We start from the raw sequence: 11,209 nt of genomic DNA, 5'->3' as shown, positions 1-11,209 counted from the left end.
CCATTTGGCCTAACTTTAAATACTTGCATTTTTATGCATGAAAATATTTCAATTAACAGTGTGATGTGGATGACACTAACACAAATACCTTCAATATTTTCATAAAGGTGAATTTAGCCAGTTATGTTGCAGAATTCACTGGCATGAGAGAATACACCAGAAATTTAATCAGATTTTTATTTTATCCAATAATTTTTTTTTTATAATAGCACCATCAAAAAATTTGAGTCACGTTTTTATTCAAAATATTTTTAAATATTTCAGGACAAAATGTATTTTAAAAGGTGCTCTCCTTAAATATTGGGACATTTGCATTCTCTAGGTTTGAGGACAGAGGAATTAGCAGAAAGGGTTTAGTCATGAAAATATGTAACTAAAATCATCATCATCAGTAAATATTCTACCAGGAACACAAGTTTAAGTTTTATTTCAAGTGTGGAGCTTGGAAATTTTCTCTCCCATGTTCACTGATTCCATGAGTTTTTAATATCAATTACAACCAACATTTCAACAGCACTTTGCAAATGAAATGCACTTTCACTTACATTAAGTTCAGGATAATTAAACATTCCTGTGCATCTATTAAGTCAACTGAGATCTCCTCTACAAGAGTACACAAAGATATTAAAGCTTAAGTGACGCTGGATATGAACATGAGTAGTTGTGGCAACCAAAGAATTCCCTGCACTCTCAGTGACTTGAGTACAACAGGGGTTCTGGTGCTGGCTAATACCTTCAAGATGTGGGACTTCTCTAAAGGGCAATTTTGACTTGAGGACTCCCTATTGGCTTAGCTGAATTTTTCTTAGAACTGAACTACAGTCTGAGAATCTTCCTACCCAATCGTCCTTCCTTCCTTCCCCCTTTCATTACAGGTGTCAAACCTGTACTATGGTCTGAAGACTTTCCCCCTGCCTACTCCTGTTCCCTCTGTCATTCACAGGCAATTCCTTCCAGCGAACCTCTTGCATGTCTAATCCTTGTAAGCATCTGCTTTTTTATATTTTTTAAAGATTTATTTCTTATTTTTCCCCCTTCCCCTCCTCCCACCCTGATGTTTTTGCTGTGTTATCTTCTTTTCTCATTTTCTCTCCTCTAGGATTCATCAGGATTCAATCCCTGGAGACGTCTGATGGGGTGAGAGTTTCCCTGTCAATTGCTCCACCTCAGTTCCTGGTTTCTGCTGTGCTTCACCTTAACTCTCTCCTTGTCCCTCTTTTTGATGCGTCATCATCTTGCTGTGTGACTCACTTGTGCAGGGCACTGGGTCACCACTTGGGCATTTGCATGGGCACTTGCACAGGCACTTGTACGGGCACTGGCTTGCCATGTGGGCACGCTTTCTCTTCTTTTTCACGAGGACCCAGAATCGAACCTAGGTGCTCCCATATGATAGGCTGAAGCTCTGTCACTTGAGCCACATCTGCTTTCCAGCATCTGCTTCTTGAAGGACCCAAATTAACACCCACAGTTCATGTTTATAGATTAATATTTGCATATATTCTTTGAAACCATATTGAATTAACTGCAGTATGGGTACATAAGAGAACTAGATTCATCTTGAAAATCAAGCCATCTGAAGCCAATAATAGATGACTAGGATTAAGAGATAGCTACTTTATCTCTTATAGGCCTATGATCTCTCCTGCTTTAAGATAAATATGATGAAATATTTAAGACATCCAAAAAAGTATAAAATAAAGTAGCCTGGACACACAGTTTAAGAAATAAAACCTCACAAGAGACGAAATCTTCTATGTACCCATTCCCTAACTACCTCCCACTCACCAGACTTTGGTCTTTACCATTCCTGTGCATTTCTTTATATTTTTACTACAAATATATGTTTTCCTAAACAAGTCATAGTTTTCTCTGGATTTCTTTTTAGCCCTTCCTTACTAAAAAAATTATGCTACACAGAAATGGATCAAAGTTTTGATGCTAAGGAAAAAAATGTTTTATTATCCTAACCACATTTATAAAAGGTATATAAGTGCAGGCTAATCATCTTTAAAGTCTCAAAAGGTTAAACATATTTTAAACACAGAAAATAAATTCAGTTGAAAAAAGTTCTGACATAGTTCTTCTAAATGTTATATGGAAACATAGAAAGAATCATGGCAGTCATTATCCAAACCAGTATCAAGGATACCAAAGAGATGTTTGATCTTCAACATAAATTGAAACATATAGTGTCTACCATACAATACAGATTAGAGAGAAAGTATCACTGTAATTATTACCAGCTAAAATTAAGTTAGCTTACAGTATTTTATTCTTCAATGAAATAAGCAGATCAAGGTATAAAATGTTGGATAGCCCTGGCAACCAGGTTACCTTTAAGGATAGATTTTCAGCGTAGCTAAAATGAACAATGGTAGTTTTATACATAATGAAATATCTGATATATTAAACTAGAGCCAGTACTTTCATTTGTAAAATTTACACATCTGAATACAACTAATAATTATACATTAGGATTGGTAGGAATACTAACTATTATTTCACAACTGCCACTATGTGTTTCTTCTTCTCTGACACAAATGGCACAGTTCCAGGCTTGCTGTGTTTACGACGATTCACTTCCCTAGAAATAAACAAAATATAAGCAAGTTAATGAGAAATGATCTTAATTAAAGAAAACTTTAGATCCAAAAATTATGATAGAGAATATTAGAAAATTCTTATTTAAGAAGTGTGCTCTAGACAAGAATAATTGCATTCCTTAACCTGGAAAATACAAGATGCCTCTTAATTCCAGTTACATTACAAATAGTTTTTAAAATTTTATTTATGATAGTTTTTCTAGTATGGGAATTTTCATATAATTCATTTTAATTCTCAAAAATGGGTAATTCTCCGTGTGGAGGTGGCCCATGCACAGTGCTGATGTGCGCAAGGAGTGCCGTGCCACACAGGGGCGTCCCCCGCGTAGGGGAGCCTCACACGCAAGGAGTGCGCCCCGTAAGGAGAGCCGCCCAGCGCGAAAGACAGTGCAGCCTGCCCAGGAATGGCGCCGCACACACGGAGAGCTGACACAAGATGACACAACCAAAAGAAACACCAATTCCTGTGTCGCTGACAACAACAGAAGCGGACAAAGACCACGCAGCAAATAGACATAGAGAACAGACAACCGGGGTGGGGGGGAGGAAGGGGAGAGAAATGAAAATAAATAAATCTTTAAAAAAAAAAAAAAAAAAAAAAAAAAAGGGTAATTCTCACAATCTCAGATGATCAGTGCTTCCCTCCATTATCAGGAAAAGGGTGGTGGTGGTGAGGGGAAGCCCAGAGAAGTCTTAAAAAAACATCTCTAATGAACAACAGCACATAATCGATTCCCTTGGAAGGTAGTTTTTTGTTGTTTTTGGTGAGAGGAGAGGGGAAAGTTAGAAAAAGGTCCTCAAATAGAGTCAAATGCCACTTACTTTCGTCGACGAGCTTCTTTCATAATACGCTGCTCCTGAATCTGGCTGTAGATAGATTTTGGTAGATGTCGGTGACGAGCTATACGTTTTATCTGAGGATGATGTTGAAATTTCTCCTTCAACTTCTGATTATAATCCTTGGCTGCTTTTTCTCGTGATGTAAGCTGAAAAAGTGCATTTGGGTATTTTAATGAATGGTGTGTTACTTCTTTTGCTTTACTGTAAAACAGGAAACATCCTTTTCCCAAACAGTAAACATTAAAAATAAGTAACCCAAATTCCCAATATAACTGTGCCCTTTTCAAGTTCATGTAAGTAATACCAGTTCTACAAGCTTGAACAGCCTTTTATTATTTTTTATGGATATCAAAATAATTTTAATTAATGTTAATGACATGAAAAGCTTTCATTTTTTTTCTCAGTCACATGTGATAGCCACTTTTTTATTTAACACTTTATTAAAGTTAATAGATCACAAAGAACGTTACATTAAAAAACCTAAGAGGTTCCCATATACCCCCCCACCCCCCACCCCCATCATTTTTGTAAATTGTATTTTTTTGAAGATATTAATGTCTCAAAAAATTGAACATCCTTTTAGATACCATGCCTACAATCTGGTTAGAAGCCACCAAGTGAAAAAGAGCTGTGTAGGACTACATGGACTTTTCCTAGGCATAAATAACAGAAATATCACCTGAAGCAATCACTTAAATTCTTTTTTCTGTAAAAACAATCATACAGGGGAAAAAAAGGGCTTCGTTGAAAAAATGTTAAGGAAGATAGGATTTGGAAGAACATTTAATGATGAATTCAGATCTAGGTATCTACCAATCATTAAACTTAAATAGAACTTTCTTTACTGCTTATAACTATGTCTTAGTTTTCCAACTCAGGCTAGTAGAAAATTACTCATACTTTTTAAAACTTTCCTTCTTAAACATAGTATTTGTTTCTGTTATAAAAGCTCTGTATGTTTCTTATAAACAACATGGGGAATTTCTTCCCTAAAATAACAAAATAAAAATCAACATAACCCCACAACCCAGATGCAACTGGCCAATGATAGTATCTGCTATATTTTTCTTGAACCTTTTTTAAAGTCTGAAGCTTTCTGTTTGTTGTTTTGGGTTAAGTATTTTACCATGTCTTTTATAATAAAAGACCTTGCAGGGAATGTAGCCTTTGATCTGCTCGATTACTATTCCTCTAACAGAAGGTACTCCCCCAAGTTCTAAGCTTCATTCCCCACATTTTCTCTCCCTACCTCGAGGAAAACACAGAGAACCAAGAAGGTTCAAATATCAAACACCCTAATTAACAAAAGGAAGTCTGAAGGTGCCTTTGACATGAAAACAAAAATCTTAATACACTTGTCTATTTCTGTTGCTAATTTATTTTTATAACAGCTTTGCCAATTTAATCAAAATACCTAAACAAATTCTCTTCACAAAATAATTATATCCAATAAAATAAAAAACTAGTATTAAAACAATGAAAGAAAATGGGGTTTCTTACCACACCCAACTTTTCAGAAGCATTAGCTTTCCACAGACGAATGTTCATTTCATCAGATCCACACATAATGTATTTGCTGTCAGAAGTCCATTTTACACAGATAACATGCTGCATTCGCTTTGTGTGATAAACTTCCCTATTGAAGAATTAAGTTAAAATCCTTAGGATAATTTTGGTACAGATTTTCTTTAATCATTACCCATTAATATCAGGATAACACTTATAAATCCTGAGGGAATATAAAGGGAAATTCAGGGACCATGTAACACAGTGACCCCAGATGAACGATGGACTGTGGTTAACAGTACAAATGTGAGAATGTTCTCTCATAAATTATAACAAATATACAATACAAATACATGGTGTTAATAATAGGATGGTTTGTGGAAAAAAATACACCAAATATAAGCAAGGGACTAGAAATAGCAGTAATACTATGACGGTGTTTTTTCGTCAATTGTAACAAATGTGTCACAATAATGTAAAGGCGGTGGTGGCGCAATGCATGGGAATCCTGTGTGGTTTGCATGATTGTTTTGTAAATACATATCTCAAAAGAAATACCAAAAGAAAAAAAACTCAAAAAAAGGGAAATTCAAATTCATTTAATGCATTTTTAATTAGAGAAGCTGTATCTTTACAGAAAAAAAATCATACAATTATACATAATATACAGAGCTCCCACAGACCACCTTTTTTTTTTGTCTTTATTTTTTTAATGTCACATTCAAAAAGACCACCCTTTATTAACACCTCTATTAATGTATTTTTTTATTGAACCCAATCAGCAAGACTCTGTGCTAAGTGTTGGGGAATAAAAAAAAGCTCCTGCCTTCACAGAAATCTAACCCAATAAGAGAAATAAAATCAAACTGAAACAAAACAAAACAAAACAAAACAAAAAAACAGATGCACAGAGAGGTTAAAAAAAATAATTGAAGGCATATAATGCAAGATGTTAGAGCTGGGGTAATTTTGCAACAGTAAGAACTGGCTTGTTCTTAAAATAAGCCTTAAAAAAAATTGAGGTCAACGACCATACTTTCTTGCCCCCATTTGACTGGAAAATAAATAAATGCAATGGCATTCAAAGAGCATATTATGATGTGCTAATTCTAGTGTCTGGTTTTTGTTTTGGTCAAATTGTTTAAAAGTTATCATTAATTGAAGTAAGAGGTGATGATTTACATGTGTGAAAATAAGGACAGTCTACAGAAGTGTCTGGTGAGTTGAGGTAAGAATCATTTCATAAATGGAGATGTCAAATACCAAACCTATTTCGAAAGGTTGTGAAACATGCTGAGTGAATTCACAGAAGCTACTATATTAGGAAGTGTTAAGAAAAGCATTACAAAGCAAATAAAAGACAAGGTCAGAAAAAATAAAAAGATGAAACTTCAGGAGAAATAAATTTTTCCATGATCTAAATTAAATGACTTAAAATACAGACTATATGAGACAAAGGACCAAGATCAACAAACTTATACACAGTTAAAGAACACCTATTTGTGAGGACAAAATTAAATCCACATCTATTAAAAAAAAAAACACACCTCTAAAGTATACCCACAAAACTAGTGTTTTATATTGTTTCTGAGAGATATTTTGAATCTCTTAATACATATAAACATATAGATAAACCATAAAAAAATTTAAAATATGAAGGGGTGATTAGAAATCAAATACAGATTAAAGACAGACTACATTTTCTTCTCCTCAACAAGCTTTTACAAGACATTTCTTACATTTTCTACCTGTTTAAATAAGTCCTTTCTTCCAAATCAATGTAATAAATTTAAGTGTTAGGAAATTCAATCAGGCTTTGATAATCATTACAAATACTGTGTTCATGTACTAGGCCAGTGAGATCCAATGGTTCATTATTTAATCAACTTAAAACCCTCCTTAATGGAAAACGATTCAAAGTTCTTAACCTCTAAATATACTAACAATTGCACATATACTAGATTTGTAAAGCTTACTAAGAGTTGTACTACGTATTAGGAGATAAATACATTTTAAAAACTTGATTTCTTTGTATACATAGTCAAAATGAACTCCATGTAAATGCTACTGATTCATTTGTTTGCTTAGCAACTATTGAATGAAATATAAATAGAAGACCAGTTTTAACTACTGCTTTAACTGTATTTATTTTTAAAATCTACTCAAAACTTACTTTCACCATTTTAAGGTCTTTCAAAGGAACATATTTTTAAATATAGGTTGTTCAAAGTACTACCTAAACATTACTTGACATTTTTAACGACAGTAAGTTAGAGCAGACCAAGAAACAAACCACAACTAGATTTCAAGCAGATGAAGGCAAAGATCAGAGGGAACACCAATTTTATCTAAACCTAACAGGAAGTAACATTAAGATTGTTAGTTATAAAACCTCCAAATGACATTAATATCCTACTAATGGGAGGTGAGAACTTATGATCTTTTACAATTTTGGAATAACTTTAACTTGCTAGGTAGACTTGCATTTAAGTGCCCAGGTTGGCTTTGGGATAAATGAGTCTGAATTCAGCTATTGGGCTCTTGGGATCGTACTTGCCTACACATTCCCATTTCTTTTTACTCTCTGTTTGTTCTCTTCCTATTCTTTGTGTCTACCTATGCATCATGTCAAAAAGAATTATCTTACTACCTTGGAAGGTTCTGGTGCCAAGAAACAACCGAAGGTTTCTCTTGATTCTCAACATTTTTCCAGAGAACAGAGAAGGGAAAATATCAGCCTTGCCTTGGGCCTGAATAAATGATCCCAACAAAACATTCTTGACAGCTTGGAAGATATCAAGTTACTTGCAAATGGAGCAAAAGTCACAAAGAAACCAAAGCTATCCAGTATCAGGAGTTGGAGAACAGAGATAATGGAATGAAGACCAAAGTCATCAGAACACTTTGGTCAGTACGCTTTTAATTCAAGGAAAGGCAAACCACACTTATGATCAGAAAAACAGTGATGATCACAATTATTTGTTGGCAATAAATCGTGATACTGGAAGGTTTAGGAATCAATATGGTTTCCAAAAATTAGGAGTGGAGAAAGTTGCAACCATCACAAGAAAAAACACTACAGAGAGGCTGGCTATGCCCAAAAAGGACATAGATGAGTGCTTGCCTCTTAGAAGGAGGTACTGTCTGAAAGATCTTTCAGTGCTAGGGTAAGACAAGTGAGGCATCTACAAAATGAACTTTAAGGAGGCACTCACTCCCTGGTTGGTACAAATGCAAGGTTAGCACTTGCATGACCCTAAGAATATCTTCTTAAATTTTGTGACCTATGCACCTCACTCACCTCTAGTTTTTTCTTACTCCTTTTGGAAGAGAAAGAGGGTGAGGCAGGAGAAGGAAAGGATGAGACTTTGAAAATATGAACATTATTCTTTCAGAAGGTTCAGAAACCTTCAGCATAGAAGCTAGGCTAACAACTGATGATGAGTGAATACTTATCTTGCACTAAAATGCCCGAATTTATCCTCTCTGAAGTAGCAACACCGAACCAAAGGTTCTCTAAATGTTTTTAAGTGAAGGAGGGTCCCTGGAAGATTCTCTGCTACCATAAATCTTTATGACTCTGGGGAAACTGCTTTACTATTACCATCTCCATAATGCTCCCCTCTAGTAGAGATCACCCCTCCCAACCTTCACTATATAGGTTCTCCATTCTTTCCTTTCTCCTGTTCTACTCTTTTTCCTCCTTTCCTTTTCTACTATCACCAATTATTCTCTGTTACCCTTCGACAAGTCTATTTTCTCCATATTTAACCATAATTCCATCAAGCAAGACTGGGCTACTCAAGTAAGAATATGTATGTGTTATGTACACACACACATGAATGTCTACTTGTAGACATGTAAGTATATATATTGAGGTTTTTAAAAAAGATTTATTTTTAAAAATGTAATAGATAAGTTATAGGAATACATTAAAATTGAAGTGGGTCATATCTTCAAGGATGAGAAATGCCACGTTAATCTTTAAAAAAAAAATCATTAATTTTTTTAATGGGAAAATTCCCTTCAATTTACTTGGATATTTTTTATGCATGCCTCAGGAACACATCTCACTACTATGGAAGAATGAGGATATGTGTGAAAGTGCTTTGTAAACTACAGCATGACACATAAGGGACTGTATCTTACAAAGGAGCTAGGTTTTAAAGTCTATAAAACAAAAAATCAAGTACAAAGTTACCCTTAAAAATCTCTTAAAATGCCATAGTTTTCTGTAAACAACTTCATTACAATAATATGACATGATATAATATAAGTGTATAAATATCATTAATATATAATATGTAGTAGAGGGCCAAGCTATACAAAACAACACATGCTTTAAACACAAGGATCATATTCAATGCATTTATAGAGTGACAGGCACAAAAACTGGCACTGAGGGACAGCTGAGTATTCCCCATGTCCCACCTTTCCTTCATTCCAAAGCACATACTCACTAAATGGAATAGAGGGAGAACAGTCTTCACAATTTTTCCCACCTGGGAATTGAATTTGAGTAAGCAAAATGTAAGTTTTATTATTATTAATTGCTGTTAAACTACACTAGGATAAAACTTATTTATTCAAGGTCTTCATTATCAAAAACATTTTTTTAAAGTTTACCTAAAATTCATACTTAGTGGCAATGCTCCAATATGTGTTCATCATTTTAATAAATATACCACACTAATGAAGAATGTTAATGTGAGAAAGTGTGGGAGGGGTAGTGTGTGAGGCATATGGGAACTCCCTACATTTTTTATGTATCATTTATGTTTTCTAAGTATCTTTAAAAAATAATGTTTATTATCAACAAACACTTAAAAATGATTCCAAAATAAAAGGCTTTGCCCTTAAACAAATATTGAGATTCCATACCAACAAATTTAACAGTCCTGTTCAATGAAAGAAACTGGCTTTCCGATAGATGACACAGTCCTACCATATACACATAACCAGCCAGCCTCTCAAAAATAAAAAATAAAAAAAAATCAAAGAAATATAGACAATTTATTGGTAGTCACATACCTGCTTCGACCTTTGTCTATAGGAAAGATTCGAATAGATTTATCAAAACTAGCAGACACAAACTCTTTTCCAGTGGGAGAGTAATCCACATCAAGCACTGCAGATACGTGATCCATATGAACCATTACCGGAGTGTCAAGGGCCCGCATATCAAAAGTATATAAACTGTAAAAGAAAATTTAAATATCTGACATAAACTTCTAGAAATAAACCATATGCAGTACTAAGTGCTAGTAAAAATAGGACCCATCGGGAAACGGACTTTGGCCCAGTGGTTAGGGCGTCCGTCTACCACATGGGAGGTCCAAGGTTCAAACCCCGGGCCTCCTTGACCCGTGTGGAGCTGGCCCATGCGCAGTGCTGATGCACACAAGGAGTGCCCTGCCACGCAGGGGTGTCCCCCGCGTAGGGGAGCCCCACGCGCAAGGAGTGCGCCCCATAAGGAGAGCCACCCAGCGCGAAGGAGGGAGCAGCCTGCCGAGGAATGGCGCCGCCCACACTTCCCGAGCCGCTGACAACAGAAGCGGACAAAGAAACAAGACGCAGCAAAAAGACACAGAAAACAGACAACCGGGGGAGGGGAGGGGAATTAAATAAATAAAAATAAATCTTTAAAAAAAAAAAAAAAAAAAAAAAGGACCCATCAGTTAAATAATGCACATCTCACACAAGGATAGTTGAGACATGAAGAAAAATATCAACATTTTATTTTCCTTAAAATTACACACACATTTTCCTCCTTATAAATATCTTGTAGAAAATGTGGAAATTTTTAAAAAGTACAAAGAACACAAAAATTACATTTAATTCCACCACCTACAGAAAACTTGCTCTTTCTAATCTCCTCTAAGCTTTGCACCATGCTATTTTAATAAAATTGAGTTAATAATGGATAAAGTTCTATATTCTGTTTCATCTAGCATGTGGTGAGCATTTACCTACATTATTAATAATCTCTGAAAGATTTTAATGGCTGTTTACTTAAGAAATTAAAATAAATTATTTCCCTAGTTTTTAACATTTAGCTTCTAACTTTTACTAGTATAAATAATGCTTAATGAAATACTGATATTTGAATGTTTGATATTCAATCCTACAAGTAAGAGTATGAGTCCGGATGGCATGAGCATTTTTAAGTTTGCCAAATTGTTTTCCAACAAAGCTGCACTAAATTACACTCTTATCAGTGGCATATATTCACAATTTTATTTGGCATTATTCACAAT

General features: G+C 34.8%; 1 protein-coding gene across 1 annotated transcript in view; it reads right to left on the bottom strand.

Moving 5' to 3' along the window:
- Nucleotides 1-396: 396 nt before the first annotated feature.
- The window catches only part of DCAF13 (DDB1 and CUL4 associated factor 13), a 33,099-nt gene continuing 22,286 nt past the window's right edge, over nucleotides 397-11,209 (bottom strand). The window contains exons 8-11 of the mRNA XM_058275851.2: nucleotides 9,984-10,148; nucleotides 4,947-5,082; nucleotides 3,429-3,592; nucleotides 397-2,587 (exon numbers count right to left, since the gene is read on the bottom strand). Of these exons, the coding sequence (XP_058131834.1) occupies nucleotides 2,500-2,587; nucleotides 3,429-3,592; nucleotides 4,947-5,082; nucleotides 9,984-10,148 (553 nt within the window). The 3' untranslated portion in view covers nucleotides 397-2,499. The remainder of the gene's footprint in view (nucleotides 2,588-3,428; nucleotides 3,593-4,946; nucleotides 5,083-9,983; nucleotides 10,149-11,209) is intronic.

This window comes from Dasypus novemcinctus, chromosome 14 (assembly GCF_030445035.2).
Source record: "Dasypus novemcinctus isolate mDasNov1 chromosome 14, mDasNov1.1.hap2, whole genome shotgun sequence".
Classification (NCBI taxonomy): domain Eukaryota; kingdom Metazoa; phylum Chordata; class Mammalia; order Cingulata; family Dasypodidae; genus Dasypus; species Dasypus novemcinctus.
Note: the sequence above shows the minus strand (reverse complement) of the source record. Positions and strands in the feature narration are given on the sequence as shown.